At 35.1% G+C, this 21146-nt stretch overlaps 1 protein-coding gene across 1 annotated transcript in view; it reads left to right on the top strand.

Annotated features, from left to right (window-relative positions):
• The window catches only part of PHKB (phosphorylase kinase regulatory subunit beta), a gene marked incomplete at both ends in the record, with an annotated part of 81269 nt that overhangs the window by 36148 nt on the left and 23975 nt on the right, over window positions 1-21146 (top strand). The window contains 7 exons of the mRNA XM_082005490.1: window positions 1539-1736; window positions 2424-2481; window positions 5721-5798; window positions 7700-7858; window positions 12020-12114; window positions 18725-18780; window positions 18972-19065. Of these exons, the coding sequence (XP_081861616.1) occupies window positions 1539-1736; window positions 2424-2481; window positions 5721-5798; window positions 7700-7858; window positions 12020-12114; window positions 18725-18780; window positions 18972-19065 (738 nt within the window). The remainder of the gene's footprint in view (window positions 1-1538; window positions 1737-2423; window positions 2482-5720; window positions 5799-7699; window positions 7859-12019; window positions 12115-18724; window positions 18781-18971; window positions 19066-21146) is intronic.

Genomic DNA, 21146 nt, shown 5'->3' with positions numbered 1-21146 from the left:
GATGTTGAGTTTTTGCTTCTCAAATGCCACTGTGATGTAGTTGTTTCTTTGAAGTGCATTTACGATGGCATTCTTTATTTTATGAATATTTAGATTAAAATGGTAGCCTCTCGGTAGCTTTCTAAACAATTTTAAAATAAAATAATAATTATCTATAGTAACTTAAGTAGGGTTTGCAGTCTTAGCGATTGTTTTTGTTTTGGCCTAGTTATTACTATATGCTCAGTGGCCCCCTTTTTAAAATACTTTAGTTGAGCTTTAATTCATTCTTTTGTCTAGAAAAGAAGCCTTAAGGTTGACTTCTCATCAATTGCTGAATATGGAGGATTTCTTACTTATTTGTAACAGTAGGCTATAATAATATTTCCTCAGTGAGTAAATCTAAGTGACATAAGTATAGAATACTTAAACCCACTACTACTAGCATCAAAGGTAGATTTGGTTGTTGAAAATCAGTAATTTAAAATGAGTGATAATAGAGTTCTACTGCTTTTTTGTTCATTCTGGGATAGAATAGCATTTTTGTTCATGAAACAGACTATTAATCTGCAACATTAATAGTTTACTCATTGTGTAGAAGAATTTGAGCAGAGTTATAATACTGGATAATTAAAATAAAAGGCACTGACAGCTACTTTTTTATAGTCTAATGGTCTTTTAGAACTCTTGCTGTTTATTTGCTGGATTCATAAGCTTGGTTTCATAAGTTACTTATGTGTAGAAGCAGTCTGTGTAATTTTTTTTCCTTTTATGCATTCATGTCAATGGTATTGGCAAAAATATGGTATTTTAAATGGCTGAATACCTTAGATATATCAGCACAAAGGAATAACAAAAACGGCGCATGACATAAGAATTATAACTTAAAACTACATTTTTGTGTTTCTGTAAGCTTACCCGTAGTGGTGATGCACTAGGTAGTAATTTTTATTGTGTGTTTAATTCATGATAATTGCACATGGTTCTTGAGAAATGCTAGTCGTATTTTTTCCTAAAATTACTCCCTTATCACCTTAATTGTAAATCAGATAGGCTTGTTTGTTACAGCACCTGAAAAATATTCCTGAAAAAGCTTTTCAGGAATGATAATTTAATCATAGTTACTTCTCAGCATTGTACTTCTATGAAATGTTTCTGATTCTTTTTGAGCATAGGATACCCAAATGTTTGTTTCTCCTCCAGGAATGACCTGGAGGATATTTTTTGTTTCTAAAACCACGAAGTTCTAGAATGTATTCACTTATCCCTGTGGATTATCCACTGTGAAGTAGGTCAGATTCCAAGTCAATTGATTTCTCTTTTAATTCATATATCCGAATATTTGGTTTGTAGTTTATCCTTATACATCTTTAGAAGTCTCATTTTGCATACTGTTTTAATAGAGTAATACTACGATTTTGACAAAGATAAATGTTCCAAATGTATATTTCACTTCGTAAGTAAAATAGTTAAATAAGTTAAATAGTCTTTGTGCATCAAATAATTGTCAGAGAAGTAATTAAATTTGTAATGTGCTATTTCTCCCTCTCCTTCTACAGAATACTGATGCAGCTCTTTTGCCCTGTCTTAGTTATCCTGCATTTGCTTTGGATGATGAGGTTTTGTTCAGTCAAACGCTAGATAAAATTATTAGAAAATTGAAAGGAAAATATGGGTTTAAAAGATTTCTGAGAGATGGGTACAGAACAGCGCTAGAGGACAAAACACGACGTTATTATAAACCAGCAGAAATTAAGGTAAAGGAATACCTTTGTCCTGAGGACAAATTTTGTTTTTCTAAAATGTTTAGGCAGTACTTAAAAAATAAAAAACCCAAAACAAAATCCCCCCAAAAACGCAAAAGAAAAGAATAATGGACACACCCCCCCCAGTATTTGCAATTTGAATTGCAGTGATTCCTAACTGCTTCAAGTGAAGGAGATGCATTTTGTAATTTGGCAGGTGCAGTTTTGAGATATTGCTAAGTCAGCAAGTTAGTCTTGTAATGAATGTGCTCCCATTTACATTTAGGGTACAGTTGATTTCACATAACAAATAAGGAAGTTATTTATCATTTTATTTAATTTCACAGCTGACTACAGGCTGAGTGTATAGAAAACAATTTTTGCTTTTGACCACAGTATTTATCAGTAAAGGTCATCTAAATGAAAATTTAGTTCTTTTTCTCCCCAGTAGTTTCTCTTGGAAAATAAAACATAGATTATCTAAATATTCTACTTGAGAATGAGCCACAGCATATGTAAAAGCACAGTTAAAGTGCCTATTGATTTAAGAAGCTGTAACCTAAATGAAAAGCTGATGTAGTAAAATGCTTTTGCATTCATGATTGTCTTTTGTTGCTTTGAAATTATGCAACAGGATATTCAAATAAGTTTCCTTAAATCAAAATGATAAAATGTTTGATTAATTTTTCTTGTTTTCAGCTTTTTGATGGCATTGAGTGTGAATTCCCTCTGTTTTTTATTTTCATGATAATTGATGGTAAGTACAGCTTTACATTCCCGTTTTTTAAAGACTAATGCCTTTCTCTAATGAGAAATGAGTCCTTAGAGGAAAGATACAAAATTATTTTCCTGTCCTGCCAAAATAAACCAAAATGCAGTGATACGAAGTATTTCATTGAGATTTTTGCTTCATGGGTTAAAAAAACACGAGTACTTAGCATTTTTCATGTGACCTGTTTTTAAGATATAAGTCGATACAGGTTTTTTAAAAGCTTAAATCTTGTGACATTCAGTCCTGCATTGCCTTTTAAGCCTTAAAAGCTTTCACAGGATATCAGAACTTTGCAGCAGCACGTGAGAGAAAAGGAAATGGAAGAGAGAACACATTGACACACTGAATGTTGCAGCAGGTCTTTTCAAATTGGATATTCTGTGGTAATTGAAACAGAATTCAGAGGAGAAGAAAGCAAACCAAAAAAGGCCTAGTTTCTTTTTGAAATGCCTGTGCTTCCTAGTCACATTTTTCCACGTAGCCATCTAGTCTGGTTTAAAAAAAAAAAAAACAAACCCAAACAAACAAAAACAACAAACAAACAAATGCAAACAAAAAAACCCACCACCACCACCAGCAACAAAAATACCACTACCTACATCTTGTCTTGAGGATAGAGGCATACCAAAACCGTTAATGGAATGATTTCAGCATGGAAGATAAAACTCACATAGAACAATAAGTTTGAAAAAGAAAAGGAGTGAGGGTTACAGCCATCAAAAAGATTGGTAAATGGATGAAAATATGGCCATCTGGTTTTTTTCCCTTTAGTGTGTGGAATAGTGTTCAAATAAAGGTGATGAGGGGCATAGAAACCTGCTGTCTGCCTAGACTCCTCTGTGGCCACCCACAGATTAAAATATTTTATTTGAAGATGTAGTAAGTTTTCACAATTGATTTTTCTAAAGGAATGCGTGACATTTTTCAAAGAGTGATGCCCAAAACTGAGGAGAAAGGCACTGACGTTTAATGCTGCCCACTTGCAGTTTTGGGAACAACAAGAAAGATAATCATCTTTAACTGAAGTTAGCAGAAGAATAAAGAAAGCATTTTAATACTTTGTGTATTACAAAGGAAAAGTACAAAATACGTATTTTGCACATATTGTCCTTGTCTCTTTCCCTGTATGACAATTTCATCAAATAGAGTAATTTTGATAGTTGATTTTGTGCACGCATCTCCTTAATGAAAAACTTTAAGCATTCACAGGATGACTTAAATGGCAAAAAGACAATGAAATACGAGGAGTAGCTTAAAGCTGAATGTCTTTATAATGAAAACACTGGAAAAAAAACCTTCAAGATGCTACCTTGTCAATACTGGTTCAGCTGAAAACCTATTTGCCTATACCTAACATTTGCAGAGTACAAAGGGAAGCCTTTTCAGCAAAGTGTATTAAGCTACTGAATATCTAGGTAACTCCTGATAGCTGGATTTTGTTACCTGTATAACAGTTGGACAGTGCTCCATTAAATAAGGAAGGAGGGAGTCCTGTAAATCATAGCCCATAATCCCCCGATTTGTTCACATCAGCAAAATTTCTTTCGTAATTTCTTTTTTGAAAGATTAGCACAACATATTCAAGTAACTATATATTTACTATATATCTACTTATATTTTCTTTTATAAGACAAGCTAATTAGCTCCTCAGCTCTTCTGTTTTGTCAACGGCAGCTTTTTAGGATTTTTAAGATAAGGAGAGTTAAAACAGTTCTGGCAAGTAGATACTACTGAATTAGTTATGCATTTTCTAGTAGTATTAAGCACACTGTTTTATTCCTCATGGATTCCTCATTATTACCCAACTGTTATCTTCAATAGATGATTCTTAATATAAAAACACATCAATGCATCTTTTTATCCTCTATAGCATCTCCCAATAAGACTAAATTACAAATAGTCAGAATATCATACTGCTCTTATGTCATGACTGTGCTGAAGTGTTTTGAAGTAGTTCAGCGTGTCACTTAAACACACCCTTTTCTGTGTGCAGATTTTCATTGCATTTATTTCTTTTGGCAAGTGATTTCATTTCCTCTGTGTGTGTGTGTATGTATATATATTTGGGAATATTTGAAAATGTAATGAACAACATTAGCAGATATACATCTGTAGCTGTAGGAAAGGATTTAACCAAATAAATCTATATGACTATTTTTTGGATAAGGCATATTTGAATAGCATTTTTTGAAAGCTTTTTTACATTTCTGGTTGAATGTGGAGGACGATGGTATTTTTCTAGGATAAGGTAAGGAGGGAAACATTATAGTTGTTTTAATGGAATTTGGAAGAATATGGTGATTGAAAAGGAAAACCGTGGAGAGACATGAATGGAAGATGTACACTGAAAAGTTTTTATCTTAGTTGTTCACTTCTAAATGTTAAAAACTGTTCTATTTTAAAATGTCAGTGTGACTTGTCAAGTTCATCCACCATTTCCTTGATGAACAGAAACGCTTTTCATATTTTTGTTATCTTTTTGATATTTTTGATATCTTTTCATGTAAGAACTTTTGATGAACTGAACACTGGTCATATTAGGATTCATCAGATTCATTTTGGAGTGACTAAGTTCTGCTAGAAAAATATTTAAAGTACTGGTACTCCCCAACTTAGCAATTTCTCCCCAAAAGCATCATCGTAAAGAGTTGTCTGTTCTGTTTAACATCTCAAGGTGTGTTAGCAGTTCAGAACTGCTATAATATGAATATATAATACTTGGCAATGTAAACATTCAATCTAATCTTTGAAGGGGAAGTTTTCAATTTACTATTCATATTCCTTTTGTGTTTGTTTACTGGGATTTCTAGGCAACTCACTTCTAGATAAGTTTGCAACTCTGTCCTAAAGATTTAGAACCAGCCTGTTTGCCTCCACACTGGCACACAAGCTCTGCTTCATTCTGCTGTAATTAAGGAAGTTATTTACAGCTAGCTGGGCTGGTTGTCTACCTCCAGTTCCTGAGCCTCTGTAAGTTCACGGCTTTGCCAGCCTGTGTAACTTGCCATCGATTTCAGTTTCAGCTAATAAGAGAGTGGCTGATTCATGATCCCTTTGAGATTTAGCTGCAGTTTAGTCTTTTACCTTTCATGAACTGTTTTGTGTGTAGGCACTACCCCACTGAAAAATAAACACTAGATTTGTTTTCTTCTTCTTTTATGACCATTAAGCTCACAGAGAAGTTATTTCTTCTGTTAAGTCAATTATTGTTTGGTTATTTTTAGGAGTTTTTAGAGGAAATCCTGCACAAGTAAAGGAGTATCAGGATCTTCTGGAACCTTTGCTTCAGCATACATCTGAAGGTATTATCTGATAATCATTCTTCTAAAGCACTGTAGCTTTTTATGTATCTGAAATTATTAAAATACTGACATTCCTGTTAATGGATATTGCAGTCAGAGCAAAGGAGATGTAATAATATCGCTGTGTTTCCTGGTGGCAAAATGCTGATACTGAATAATCTCTTTCATGTAGATACATTGCATCATAAAGTGTGATAATAAAAGTAACGTTGTCTGGAAAAGTGCTACTGACATAAATATAAAATTTACAGTGTACCCAGTAATTACTCCCCTCCTTTGCCTATGCTTCATTATTTATAAAGTTCACTTTGACTTTGCAGGAAAATATTAACTACCAACCATCAGACTGTTTCAGTGTTCCACCTGGATACAGCTGAGAATTACTTGTATCATTCAATGTCACTTAACTTCACAAAATTTAAAAAATAATTTGGTATATGCATATGAAATTGTTTCTAGCTTAGAGCACTAAAAGTGGCAACATGTTAATTTTAATATAAATGTTCTCTTACTTAAATTGTGCATTCCAGAATTTTGATGGAACTGCAGACAAGGCCTACAGGCACATCCATCCAAAATTTAGTTTAAAAAAAAAAAAAAAAAAAGACCATAACTTTGAGTGGGAAAAAAAAAAAATGGCCTGAGAACAGAACAAGCTTCAATGTATTGACAATCCAATTTTAAAACCCAGCAAATTTAGTCACCTGTTCTTCACATCTGTGGTACAGTTACATAAGTAGATGCCGAATGTTTTAGTCAGACTTGTTCTTCAAACTTGGAATATGTGTTGAAGTGAACTAGTTTCTGTAAGAAATACAAACTTTTCCTTACCAAATTTTCTTTACCAAATTTTCTGACCTTGCTGATAGTTGTTTTTTTCTGATTATAAATGAGTATGTGAAGTTCCATGGACACTAAATTAATTTTGTGGTTCCTCTTGTTGAATGTCATCATGAATGTCTCATCTTAGAATTTCTGGGTGTGTTTGGATACCTCACTCATTTGAATAATCTATCTTTATCTCAATTTTTCTCAGCTTCTTGCCAGTAATTTTATTTTTTCTTTGTCTAAGCAAATAGGTACTGCAACTTTGTTCTGTTTATCACCTGTTCTTTATCCAAATGAATTCAAAATTAAAGCTATATTAAGGTGAAGTTTAATTTTGCAGAAGGGATATTAATTTGTTTTTGTATTGCATATAATTAGGTCAGTCATTTGTAATTATGTTTCTAAATTCCTTACTCTTGTCCACTTAAAAAGTGTTGAAATAAAGGTTATTAATCTACAATGATCAGTAATACCTGTGGCATAATTCTAGATATAAGATATGCTATTTTCCAATTAAGAAGTTATGCCATTTTATTTTGTGATGTTTCAGAATTAAAATGCTGCTTTTAACTTGGTTTTGCATACTTGCAAAAAAATATAATTTTCATTTAATTAAATGTTTGACTACTTTTGGCTAAGATTTTAGTTTTAAAAAGTTGTCTGATACCGAGCTGGTGTTAAATGCAGGCGAAAAACACCTCAGGTGTTTCACCCTAATGCAGTTTTAATTTCTTTTGATTATGGTTTGTTATCTGTACTGCGTTTTGCTTTAGGTGAAAATATTTTTCTTTTTGCACAGTAAGGTACTACACAGACAATGTATGTAGTCTGGAAAGAAATTCTGTGGAAGTGTTTGCTGCAAAATAAACTAGTTTAATATTGCCCTGGGTTTCCTACACTGATCGTGGTTTTGAGAGATAACAAGGAATGACAACAGCCTAATAACAACAAGTTGTTGTTAGGGTATAATTTTTCCTGTCTTGAATCCACTCCTGCTTTTTTAGGGGACTACAATCAAATAATGAGGAGAGTGGAATTTATTTACTTACTGTACTTATTTTAAAACTCCGCAGGGTGTCCTGTTGTACCCAAGTATTACTATGTGCCAGCTGATTTCGTTGAACTGGAAAAGAAGAACCCTGGCAGTCAGAAGCGGTTTCCTAGTAACAGTGGACGTGATGGGAAGTTTTTCTTGTGGGGGCAGGCAGTTTACATCATTGCAAAACTGCTGGGTAAGAGGCTGAGGAAATTCTACCAGGTTTTGACTCATCAGAGGTGAAGGATATTTATCTTGTTAATGTTTTTCTTGAATCTGAACAAACATGTTTGCTTGAGTTTTGAATGGACTGTGGGTGACATGTATGTCCTTTGTGTGACATGTATGTCCTTTGCTTTAGTACATACATGAAAGGCAAAAATTGCTTATTATTCTTTATGATAAAATTTTATGCTGCATGCAGCACACTATGAAGCTTACTGGAATTTTTTATAGAATACTGAAAATCTAAACATCGTAAGTTTCTTTTTTTGCTGTGTCTTTTCCTGACATTCCCTGTTATTTCCTTTTCTTCATAACAAAATATATTAATATGACACTTTCTGGATTAACTGTATCAGCTGCACGTGTACAGTGATGTTTTTAAGTGATCTGCAGCATTTAGTTCAAATTACTGACTGCTTTTAAGCAAGACAAGTTTTAATTTTGAAGAGTTGCAGTCCCAGGTAAAGCTGATGTTTCTACCCTTCCTTTAAAATAGAAGAGACTAGATGAGCATTTGAAAGTGCGTTTCAAAGTTTTGCCATTGAAGGTTGTTATGGAGAATTTCAGTCACAAATGAACTCTTGGCCTCGCTTCAGAGGATTCAAACACTAATGCAAAAACAGCTGCTAAGCCAGAAAAATCTTCACCGCTAAGATTTTTTTTTCTTAGTATTTCTTTTGGGAGAAAGATACATTACTTTATTTTAACATGCTCAGCATTTACCTGGTAATCAGTAGATTGAGTCCTAAAAACTTTTTTTCTGTGAACACTGTAAAGGGAAACAGGCTGTTGGTAGTAAAAATGAGAAAGATTGAAGGGGAGTTTAAAAATTCAAGACTTGGCAAGAACAGTGGTTGTGTCTTTAGGTATGGAAGAAGAGAGTCCGTCTGGTGCTCCACCTGTTTGGTTTCACTGTATTCCTTGCATAGTTCCTTTTTTAGGCAACACTGTAAATGCAGGCAATCTCACCTTTAATGAAAAAAAAAAAAATTAATTTAACCTCTTGGTATTAGCCAAATAATCCTCAAATATGTGTGCAGGAATACTGTAGTAATTCTGCTAGCATTAATATTGTACTGATATTTGTGTATTTCTGTTCCTAAGGAATGCTGGTTAAATAAATTGTATCTATTGTTTGCTAAATGCTGTTTGAGTAATGCAACTTTCTTCTTTTGTTTCTTTTAATTTCTTTCATTTGCTGAACGTTCTTACACTGTTTCTTAAATAATTGTGCTAAATCTCTTTTTGAAATGTTGTCATTAGTAACTGTTTTCTTTATTGTTTTAAAACTTTCTCTCCACTGTATTCACTGCTTTTCATTCTTCCTTCCCTTTATTCCAAAATATTTTTTTTTCCTTTTCTCTCATAGTCTTTTCAAATGGGAAATTTTATCACAAAGCTATGTCTATTCACCCATGATTGTTATATCAGCAACTCCATTTATTTGTACTAATTTATAATTAGTGCATTTAATTTTGCTCCTTTCTGGGTGAAAACCTACCTGAAAAACAATCTCGTCCTTGGGGAAAGTCTTCGTGTGTGTTACTTTGCTTGTTGGTGGTTGCTAATTAAGTGGAAGCCTGACTCCAAACACCTTGATTTCTGGGAAGGTACTGGTTTCCCATTTCGTCATCCATTTCAGAAATTGTTGTGTTGCCTCAAGGGTAGCGATTAATTTGTATTTGCTCAGCCTCCTTGCTTCTGTTGTGTAGGCGAGCATACAATATAACCTTTTTAGATTCTTCTTCTGTGGGTCTAGTGTCTGCCTTTTGTGGTCCAAATTTTTCTAAATGCAGCAACATGAAACAGTCAATTTCTGTACAACTTGCTGCCTCCCACAGAGGGGCAAACAGAAGCAGTGAAATCAAAATTTTGATCCTGCTTATAAGGGTTCTGAACAACAGAGGCAATGAAAGTGCCTGCCTACAGCTGTTGGAGGTCACCACATGCTTATGCAACTGAAAGAAAAGGTTATGTAGGAAAAAAGCATGCATTTTGCCAACGGTGATGCAGTTTTTCATAGGATATCTTTCTTGCTCTGGTTGAGGAGGTTTGTAAATCCTTTATGATAGGGTCCCCATTTTAGAGCAAGGGAGAGGAATGACAGGTATTCAGCTGTTTTATGCAACTGAAAATTCACTCAGTTTAGTCTTTCGTTTAGTAGCTCTCTTTTATCTTTCCTGTGCTTTTTCTTGTAATTTTCATATCTTGTTCTGTGGATTCAGTGCTGCCTATAACTAAGTAATGGGTTTTTAACAATATTTTTTAGCATATAGACCACATGGATTAAACGTTGTCAGCTGTTGCTAATGTAAACAGTGAGCTAACACAGAAAATTCTGCTTTTGCATTCTGATACACTTGTATTTGTGATAATGGTGATGAATATTCACTGAGATTCTTCTTTTAAATACAATTGTTAATATTGGAAGTTAGCTTAAATTTTTTTTTAGTCTATTGGTGCAGTAGGTTTAAATAAATTATTTTGACTATATACTTTAATTACTGAGCAGTGTAAATTAATGTAAAAACCAGTGGAAATAGAAGACCTGTTCTGGAAACCACTCTTGCTTTTAAGAACTGTGAGGGAGAGTCTGTTGATCTGGCAATCGTTTGGTTGCTCAATTTTATAGCATCAGCAGTACTAGAAATAATCTAAGTAACTTACATGCCTTTAGCCAGCATTAGAAGTCTGGCTGGGCGGACTGGAGCTCAGATGACTGTTTTCCTTACAATGCGTTTTGGTAACCCATGTGTCGTCATCATACTTTGTTGGTGTTGGGAGGTTTTTTGTGTGTGTGTGGTTTGTTTTGTTTTTACATAGCCACCGGCAGGTAGATTGTGACTCCGCGGGAGTAGGGCAGAGCACGGGAACAGGGTCCTTTCCTGGCAAGAGTCAAGCTGCATTCTCTCAACAGAAGGCTGAGGGCAGGAGACGGTCCCCGTATCTAGTGGCTGACAGTCGCTGGCATAGTTCCTAGCAGCAGCAGGCCCCTTCACGGCTTACTTGATGAACTGCCCTGCTAGTGTCCTTCATTGTCTGCCCATGCATTTTCTTTCCACTGTACCATCTATTTATTCTCCTCTTCGTTCTTTCCTAACACTTGATAAGCTTGAACCAGGGCATATTTTGAGTTTACAACCTGCTGTCTTAATTTACTACAAAGTGTAGAATTCAGAAGCATTTTTCATTATCAAGACAGCTGTTGTAGCTGAATTAAGCTAATGGAGTCATGAGTTATTTCCATTTTAGACTAATAATGGGTTTCCTAGTGTAGAGCTTTTTAAGAATATGTGAAAAATTGTTGACATATAGGAGAAATGTAAATGCAGTGTGACTTCCTCTCTAGCAGAAATTAAATAAAGATTGGACAGTTTCATGTCAAAATGAGATTTTGATAGAATACTTACTTGAAGGGCGTAATAGCTCACAGTAGATTGGGAACCTTTGTTGAAAAATTTTAATAGTGTAGTTTTATTGGAATACTAAATTTTTTTCAGGAGAAAGTTAAAATAATGGAATTTTAGGTTTGGGTGGGTTTTTTGGGGTGTTGTGTGATTGGGGTTTTTTTGGTTTTGCATGTATAAAACTCCATGTAGGAATTGCTAGTTTTCAAATACATTTAATAGGGTTTTGTTCAATTTCTTCTTGAGATACCGTATTGAGAGATATCTTTGATATCCCTTGTCCCTTTCAGGATTATAGTTGTGTGATTACCTTTAGATAGAGACTGTCTGTTTTTCTTCAAAGCTAAACGGTTTTTGCTGGTAACCATTGCGTTTCTAGTTAAAGCTCTAGAATAATTCTATGGTTGTGGATTGAAGGCTTTTCATGTGACTTGTGTTTTGGGGAGTCTGTTGTCTCCATATATTCTTTGAACACATCTCTGTGAAAAAATAAATGATTGTATATACTACAGTATTATAATTAGCTGTAGCAAGATGATGCTTGAGTCATTAGTTTAAAAATTAATATAATTTTGCAGAATGTCCTTTTGATCTGTAAATCATAGCTCTAAAACAAAGATTATAGCTGCAGAATTGAGTACATAAAATAAGTTTGCATGCCTCCTTCAAAAAAGCTGCAGAAAGTGTTCAAGTAATTCTGTATTTTTATTGTCACTTACTTTCAGCTGACAAATTAGTAAGTCCTAAAGACATTGACCCTATCGGACGTTATATACCTCCACAAGATCAGCGGAACGTTAGCATGAGATTTTCAAATCAGGTAAGCATAAGCTTAGTACCAAAATATTTTTACTGAAAGATTGTTATCTACATGTTGTTTTACAGACTTCTAGTATTGGAATTAAAGTGCTAGGGAAATACTAAATGTATGTACATTTTCTTAGTTGATGCTTAGGATTGCTTTTACAAGAAAGAGTAGAACATCTGCAGTTTTAGGGAAGCAGTGGATGTTTGCCTTCAAATTAAGTTGTGCAATGAAAATGATTCATAAATTGTAAATTTAAGTAGCTGCTAATAGATAGTTGTCTGTCTTTGAGTTGTAAGGTACATCAGCAAGGCAAGGATGAGCCTGCTTCTGCCACCCTCTTCAAATTAATTAGTACTTCAGTGTCTTAATATTTTGTATTCAGAGCTCCTAAGAACTACAAGGATGAGGTTCTTTTTTGGTGTGCATGGTATATACGTGTGTTCCTGTATTTTGCTTAAATGCGCAGCAGGAATGAGTCCCCCAGGGAATGCTTGAAATATTGTAATTCAAATCTGCAGTGGGTAGGATAACAAGACAGAAACATAGTCTATATGTAGGAGACCCCTTTTATTAAAGAAGTAAGAACTGTACACATGGAAATATGTAGCCACAAGATGTTTTTCAGCCTTTTTATTTCTTGGTATAAGGATTATATATTTGAAAAGTTCCTTGTGCAGCATTGTGGATTTGTTATTGAAGCATAAAATATGAAGCACTTATCTTGAGATTTATTCCAAGATCAGAAGTGAACGATGTTTTTCTTGTACTATCCAAATGCTGCTTAAAACCTGTTTCCTACTATTTCCTGTTACCAAGGTAATCCAAGTGCCTGAGTGTTGTCTCAGTCATAGTGAAGCTTTCTTTGTTCACAGTGCAGCACTTCTGCCGTGTTAATAGGAGATAATGAAAGCTCGGTGACTTCATTTGTTGCCAGTTTCTTTGTTCTTGCATCGTGAGATTGTGAATGCTACAGAAATTGTGAACTGCTGGTATCAGCTGCCCTTTTAGGAGTGCCATTAGAAGAAGCCTCTATGGAGTCATTGTTGCATGCAGCCCATCAATTTTTTTTTTTTATTTGATTCTTGAAGCCAATAACTTTTAATATGTCACAGATGAACACTCTGAAGATTATGGTAGTTTGTTCTAAAAACACTGCGTGACTCATCAGGACATGTTTTAGTAGAAAACCATTTTTACTATTTTTGGGGGGGTACCCATTATATGATGGGGAATTTCCGTATCTTCAGAGAGAAATAGCCTCTGCCTTGGGAGTTTCCCAAAAGAGATAATAATGCAATAATGACTTATTTTCTCATAACTTACTCTTTGGTGGTCACTTTGTGGGTCAATAAAGAACTTATTTAGTAAAATGCAGTTATCTAGTAAAATTCAGCAACATAATAGGAACTCTGAAAGTTCAACAGTGTTGAAAGAATTGAAAATAACTTAAAACAGCTACGTTTTGATACTTTGCTTTATGTGCAAATGATGAAAAACAAAAAGCTTTTGTCACCATTAAAAGGGAGATTAGACTAGATGGTTTGTCATCCTCAAGTGCTCATTATACAGTCCTGTTCTTTCAGTGCTCAACAATTGTCTATATGCTAGAATTATCTGAAAGAACAATTGTGCTCTTCTCTGAGAACTTGGTGGAGCTGAACCTTGTTAATCTTTCCCCTTAAAGGCTGCCTTTAGCTGCTTAAATTTGCTAAAACTTTGGCAGAAATTTTCTGTATTTGGGATCAATAATGTTTTCGTTGTCAGGATAAGAGAAAGAGAAAGAGAAGACCTTCCCAGGATGATCCTTGACTGTATTCTGATGAACAAGATTGATGTTATATTTGAAAGCCAGAAATCAAGAGAGTCTAAGATCACTTGTTTTTCTTAAAAATTTTTATAGAAATCTGACTTAGATCAATACGTTCAGCAATTCCTGTACTTGTGCATATCCTTTTGTGTTCAAAAGGTTGTGAGATATGTTGTCTGTTGTTCAGTGGCATATAGGTGGAACGGTAAATAAATGAAGAAAGCAAGCAGCTCTGGGATTGCTTATACCTCTGTTCTTCCCAGTGATGGTACAGATGACTGTGCATGCTCTTCTTTGATACGTATTAGATAAAACTATTGAAGATACTGCATGTGCTTCTCAAGGTGGGTTAGAAGACAGAGAGGTACTTCTGAATTAGTCAGAAATCTAGATGACTATGGCATCAGACCTCTGTCGCTGTACCTTCTGAGCAGCAATGTGGAAGCTGTGACCAGAATGGTTAGTGTCCCTGCAATGCTAACCAGGTGGCTGTGGAATTTGCATTGGGATTGTTTGTACTGAAACAGGCACTGCTGTACTTCGTGTGTTTTTTACTATTAAATTAGTATCAAGGCAAAATGTTTGTTGATACAGAAGTTAATTCAGATTGGTCATCATTAAGAGAAGGTTAAGAAATGAAAGACAGATGTATAGATGTATCAATGTGTGAGGTGTGCTTTATCAGCAAAGGTCTTGCAGTTAAAGTCAGCAAACTTCAACTTCCAGCTTAGAGTCTTGACCTTGACTTTTTTTAATCCACATTTTGTCTGAATATTTGATTATGCCATTTTATCTAATTGAGCTAAGGTATGTAAGATCAGTATTTAGTATTTGCCTTAAAGTGCTAGGAAATGACTAAAAATAAAATACGAAATGAAGCACAACACATCTTAATTATGTCTTCAGAAATCAAAAGTAGTTTCTTCTCTTTAATGATGTCTTCTCTTTTCCATATAGCTAAAGAACTATTCAATTAAATTGAATAGAAAAGTATTTCCACTTATACTAAATTTCATTCCTGTAAGGAGTAAACAAGGATATATAAAAACTTCAGATGCCTGTGTATATAAATTTTGTTGAGGTAAAAGGGTTGCCAAGCATTGGAACAGGCTGCCCAGGGAAGTGGTTGAGTCACCATCTCTGGAGGTATTTAAAAGGTGTGTAGATGTAGTGCTTAGGGACATGGTTTAGTGGTGGACTTGGCAGTGCTAGGTTAATCATTGGACTTGATGATCTTAAAGGTCTTTTCCAACCTAAATGATTCTATGATTCTATGCTCCTTTTACTTTAATTGAAAGAATGCAGGGAATTTTGTTTCAGTGGGGATAAATCTTCAGAACTGGATTCCTTACAAGAGCTTATTTTATTATTCCTTTTTACTGCCTCCATATCCAGGAGAGATTTTATTATAACACAGTTTTGAGTGTTGTAACGTTAACAGCATGCTGTTTTGGGAGAATTTAGTGTATAAGAGGGCCTTTACAGTAGCATTTGAGAAATGAGGTGGGGTGGGGATTTTATGGTTTTGTTTTCTATTTTCATGGAGCATATAAAAGCTGATTTTTTGCTGTCATATTTAATTTTGTATTTAACAAGAAATGATAATGTTACTAAATTGTCAAAGTAAGACTAATTTATCTTCTGGGTTAACTTGAAATATATGTACAGGGTTGCAATGAATTAATTACATTCTCTGACTGCATGTGATTGTATTCTTTTAATGTTTTGCTTTGTAGACTTAGTATTGTGAGGACTTAATTCAAGTTACTGGAAATTAAGGTTAATGCTCATTGATGATGCTGGGAAAAGAATAGTCAAAATGATAGACTTTTTATTTTCAGGGAAGTAGATAATGTGTAAAGAAGGAACTAAAATTAGTGAGTGTAGGTAGGCTGAGATTATATTAAGATTTTTCAGCTACCTAAATTATGTTTAGGCTTAGAGCATGCCTACTTTTGATGGTTGAGAGAGATGTATCACGTTGAGTGATTTGTTTTGTAATGTTAATTATAGGCATAGTCTTGCTTTCATTTCTCTTAATACAGTTGTCTACCACAATTAACACAATTCTACAATTGTTAGCCATGTGTGTATATATTGTGTTTTATTTAAAAAGTCTGGTGTGTTAGTAGCATTGACCATAAACTGTTCAGCAGTGTTTAGATGCTTCTAGAGGCAGACGTGTTTTGTAACAATTCAGTTGTAGTTTTGTAACAGCAAGGTGGATTATTTGAGTTAAGTGCAATTTCTTCTGCTGCATGCTATTTCTGTTTTCCTCATCTTGCTCCATGGGGGTGGAAAGCCCAGTAGGTACCCTTTTAATCGGTGTTTTGAGTATTGTGCCCACTTTCTCACATTTTCAAAATGAATGGATTTTTTTTGGAGTTCTGAGATTTCCTGGGAATGTTTGCAGAAAGGCATATAGTGATAGCATCTGTCCAGTGAGAGTGCAACAAAAGGCTAATACTGAGCTGCTTTCTCTGCTCATGCCAGGAATGCAGGAATGCAGTCAGGGATTTTTCCCTTTTTCCTGCTTCCAATGGTTTATAAACCTGTTAAAAACTTTTTTTTTTTTTTTTTGGAGACAAAGAACAACTAATCTGTCTTTGTTTTGGTCTTCTGAAAAAAATGAAGTATCTTTATCATTTGCACAGCATGCAGAATATAGTTGAAACAGATCCTTCTGCCCACTATCCAATGTGAAAATGCCAGGCAGAAGGGTGAACCTAGGGTGGGGAGGTGTGTTGCAGCATCTTGGGGAGATGGTGATTGATGTTGTGTGAACAACACTTTAGCTTGCCTTATTAGACAAATGTGAAATCGAACACGTTAAAAGGGAACTTTTAACAGCAATAAGATTTATTTAGTGGAATATTTAGGAGTTTAACGCTTTTCCACATTTTTTTAAATATATAGCAAATGCTGTATTATTATTGATATCGTTATTGAAAAGGGTGACAGACTTTTTAATGAGTATAGTATCTGTTACTTTGATCTGTGTTTCTCTAGACCACTGTGATCCTCCAGGCCTTGACATGTTAAATGACCATGAAGGTAACTTCCCATGTAAAGCTACAGCAATCCTGTAGTTGTACAGCAATTCTAGTTATATTTTTCCACAATACTTGTAAAAGTCTAGCTATTTTTCACACAGATTTTGTGTTGTGCCAGTTGTGCTGCAGATGGATCTGCTTAGTTATGGCCCATGTTAGAACCACTACTTACTGGCTGCTTATAAATGAGCCATGTCCTCTGTGTGAGAGGCTTTAGTGCTGGTGTCAGAGAAGGACGTACCTCAACAGAGATGCACAATCCATAGGTTTCTGTACAGCTTATGGTCTGTGGTTACACAGTCCCGCTCAGTTCATCATTAATATGGTAATAATTCAGTTGAGCCTTCACCTGAAGACCACTCCCCAAGTTAGATCACAGGCTGTCTATAAATCAGTACAGTCTTGGGAGGGGGCTCCTTCATTTTTGGTGTGTGTGTGGGGGGGTGTCTTTTGCTTTTTCTTTTATAAACACAATGCACTGATTACCATAGAGAATTGGTTTGTGTTTTCTTACTGTTTGTATAAATGCGACTGATGGCATGATCAACTTATTCTGAGGAGGAAAATCTTTTAAAGTCACTTGAACTTCTGACTTCTTAATCTGGTCCCCTTTTGCACGTACTTTCATCAGAAACTCATTTCATGTGGTGAAAACTCCAAAATTATTAGCGGAAATACAGTGCTGATAGACTTTTTGGAAAACGTTATCAAGAATTTCTTCTGTAAATCTGTAAGATCTAACTTGGTGTCAAGACTCACAGATGCCTGAATAAGCAAGCATTCACTCTGAACTTTTTGTTCTACATGAATATGTCTACCCATCTATCTTCACAGAAAATGCTATATTTTTATATAATCAATCAATAGAAGATGTATTTAACTTTTGTCATTAATGTTCTGGTAGTTTCTAGACAAAAGTAGACAAAAAAGCATTTTAGGAATGAAAAAGTGTGCTGCTTTTAATTCTTTTGACTTTACAGTCACTGAATGCCAGAGAAGAAATGAACAAGGAATAACTTGGACATCTCACTTTTTAGCTTGTGATACATGCTGCCAGTGAAAAGAAAGGTGTGAATTGCCATTTCAAGACCCAGGGAGTCGAGTCAGTGATTCCACCCAACATGCTGAATTCATTCTTCTTTGCATGCTTTCGTGACATAAAATACTAGTATTTATTTCACACGTGAAGTATCCATTATAAACAATGCAAGGAAATGCTGTTATCTCCTGTGAAATGTAATATATCTTTCATACAACTGTAGAGTAGTTGTCTGATCAAAACATTTCAGAGTAAAGGGTTGAAATCATCAGTTCATTATTTTAAAGTGAGTATTATCAGTTACCTAAGTTGCTGTGTTATTTCGCTCTCTACAGAAATGTGTATCAAAACACTATGTCACATCAGGCATAAAGGAAATACATTGATGGTATGAATTCTAAATTTTTGCATGAAGCAGAATGTTTTTAATTAAAAAACAAAACAACAAACCAAACAGTGGAAACTATCTGTTTAATTAATTAATTCTCAAAAATGCATCTTGCAAAGTATTATGGATAGGACAGTCTTCCCATAGTTTTACGATTTACAAGTTTTATTCCTGTGTTATTCTTGAATTTGTTCACGCAGTATGAAAAATCAATGCAGACAGTGATGTCTGTCATACTCGTGAATTGTTTAAATAGACATTGTCCTTATTCATGCTATATCTAACACAGTATTTAATTAGTAAATGCTAATAAATATTTTTTCATTCTTTTCTAGGGTCCTTTAGAAAATGATTTGGTAGTACACGTGGCCCTGATAGCAGAAAGTCAGCGGTATGTATTTACTTTCATTAAGAATGTATGAATTAGGGAAGTGTTGAGCAATAGGTATCTTAAAATTGCTAAAGGTATTCAAGGAGATGTAGAATATAATACTGTTACTTGTGTATCTGCTGCCAGGATAACTGTTAAAGCTAAGGCTCTTCTGTGATTTGTCACTGAATTTGTCATTACTTCATTTGTAGCCTTCAAGTTTTTCTGAACACATATGGAATTCAAACTCAGACCCCGCAGCAGGTGGAACCAATTCAGATATGGGCTCAAAAAGAACTCGTCAAAGTAAGGAATTTTGCATTTAAAATTATTTAGCTACCTATACATTTCTTTTGTAACTATAGGAATTTATATCAAGCTGTCAGACTTGTATCTCCTTAAGCTTGTTATGCACCTTTTTGTGTTATTTTAATTCAGTTGCAAGATATACTGATATCAGGCAGTTATATATGCCTAGTTAGAGCTTTCAGTGAAATGCTGAGGCCCAGATGTTCTGTATTATCTGATGAGGCTTATTACCTGCGCCACTTTGAAAGAATAATGAATGAATAATAAAATTTTAATAATGTTAGTAGCAGAGTAGACTAAGTGAAACTTGACGGAGAAACAACCATATGAACAATAGTCGAAGAAATGGATTAAGGCAGGAGGCATAAGCCATCATATAATTTCATAGTGTAGCCTGTATCACAGGCATTATACAGTCTTCTGTAACTGTTTTTTTTTTTAAGTCCCTTGAGTTGACTGTATCCACGAAGTTTGGTGTTTAAACCCTTTTTGGTTTACCCCTTTAACTCGGCACATCTAAAAATCTGCGGTCAAAAATTACTGGCATGAAGGACATCTTCAGAATCCCCTTCATCCTCTGTGAAGGCTTCAGGCTTTCCTTTTTCTACAGAGGCAAGTAGTCTCCTAACGGAGTACCGGCTCTTTCCCTTAAAAAGCTGGCCCTTTTTGCCCTCATCTGTACTGAGCCGCACTGATGATGCCAGCTTAGGTGCATCTGTTCAGGTGGCTGTCAACTCCAGGTGAAGCCAGCAGTCGAAGATGATGAGTGGCATCTACAGGCCATAGCGCTCCAGTTCAGCATCTCTTAGCACTGCCACGGCCTCTTTTTTGTTTGCTCATTTTCAGTACTTTACATATAAAGTAACTTTGGCTACATCGATTATGTGCTTCAGGCTCTCCACTGCTGTTTGTCCTGGAAATATATTTAAGAAACTATGACAAATGCTGCTCTGATGATAACTGCGTTGATCAGCAAGTATAGGTAAACTTGTCAAATGCCCTAATAAAAATCTATATGAACACAGGGGGCCTGTTTACCTCTTCTCTGATGCACCTCAGTGAAAGTGTTCGGGGCATTATGAGAACTGAGGTTTGATCTCTGGGCTTATGCAAAAAACCCAATGTAAACCAAAAAGCAAGCAATCAAAATAACCCTGGTAGTATTCGCCATCCTTTGTGGGGAGGGGATGCTAATGCTGGAACAATTACCTGTATATTTAGGAAAAGAGGGTGACCCATGAGAAGATGGGTCTCGCTATTTGCTATTCTGATGCTGTCAATTCTCAGCAGTGTTTAATTAGAAACTTTTCAACTGGTCTAGTGGCACATGGTAACACTTTAAACCTCGAGACTTATAAACAGGCACGTGTCCAAAGTAGTAGTGTAAAAAGAAACAAATGGATGAGGGAAAGACATTGATTCAGGAAAATTAGGGATTGAAGGTAGGACTGGGGGTCATATAAACAGATCCACAAAGTTGGGGAGGGGGTGAAAAGAGGGAGAAGAGGAAAACAAGAAAATGGGATAAGATACATGCAATATATAGGGGGGAAGTGTATATGTAGTGGAAGTCTAGTACAGGGGAATACTCCATAGGCATAGACTGGTAACACATAAAAGAACACGGAAACAGATGGTGTGAAAGACCGTGCTAGTTTGATTCTCTCTCTGAACTCAACCCACCAGCCCTGTCTGTTTTCACTGCCGATTCTTGCTATTAGCAGCTTCAATATTCCAGAACGGAAGGGCATTGTAATCCAAAAAAAACCTGCTTGAAGCAGCCGGACTTGCATGGAACTGTAGCTTTGTTCACAGACTCTGGTGCTGAATCTGAGCTGCCACTTTGTAACAGATCAAGGTGGAAAGCTCCTACTAAAGCAGTTTCATCTTCTAGTAGACTGTAGAACAACATGAGGCCTCAAGCTAAAAAGTCTTCAAAGGAAGAGACAATATTACAATACTGCTGGAATTCTATTTTTGTTAAGAAAACATCTGATGTTTTACATTCTAGCAAAACAAAGGTCCTTTTAGTGTTAAATTATGTCTACTGCCATTCTTCTAGTCTCTCTTACGTACTA

Source organism: Phaethon aethereus, assembly GCF_964289735.1.
Source record: "Phaethon aethereus genome assembly, chromosome: 13".
In the NCBI taxonomy this organism is placed as follows: domain Eukaryota; kingdom Metazoa; phylum Chordata; class Aves; order Phaethontiformes; family Phaethontidae; genus Phaethon; species Phaethon aethereus.
The sequence above is the reverse complement of the archived record's forward strand: the minus strand, read 5'-3'. Positions and strand labels throughout refer to the sequence as shown.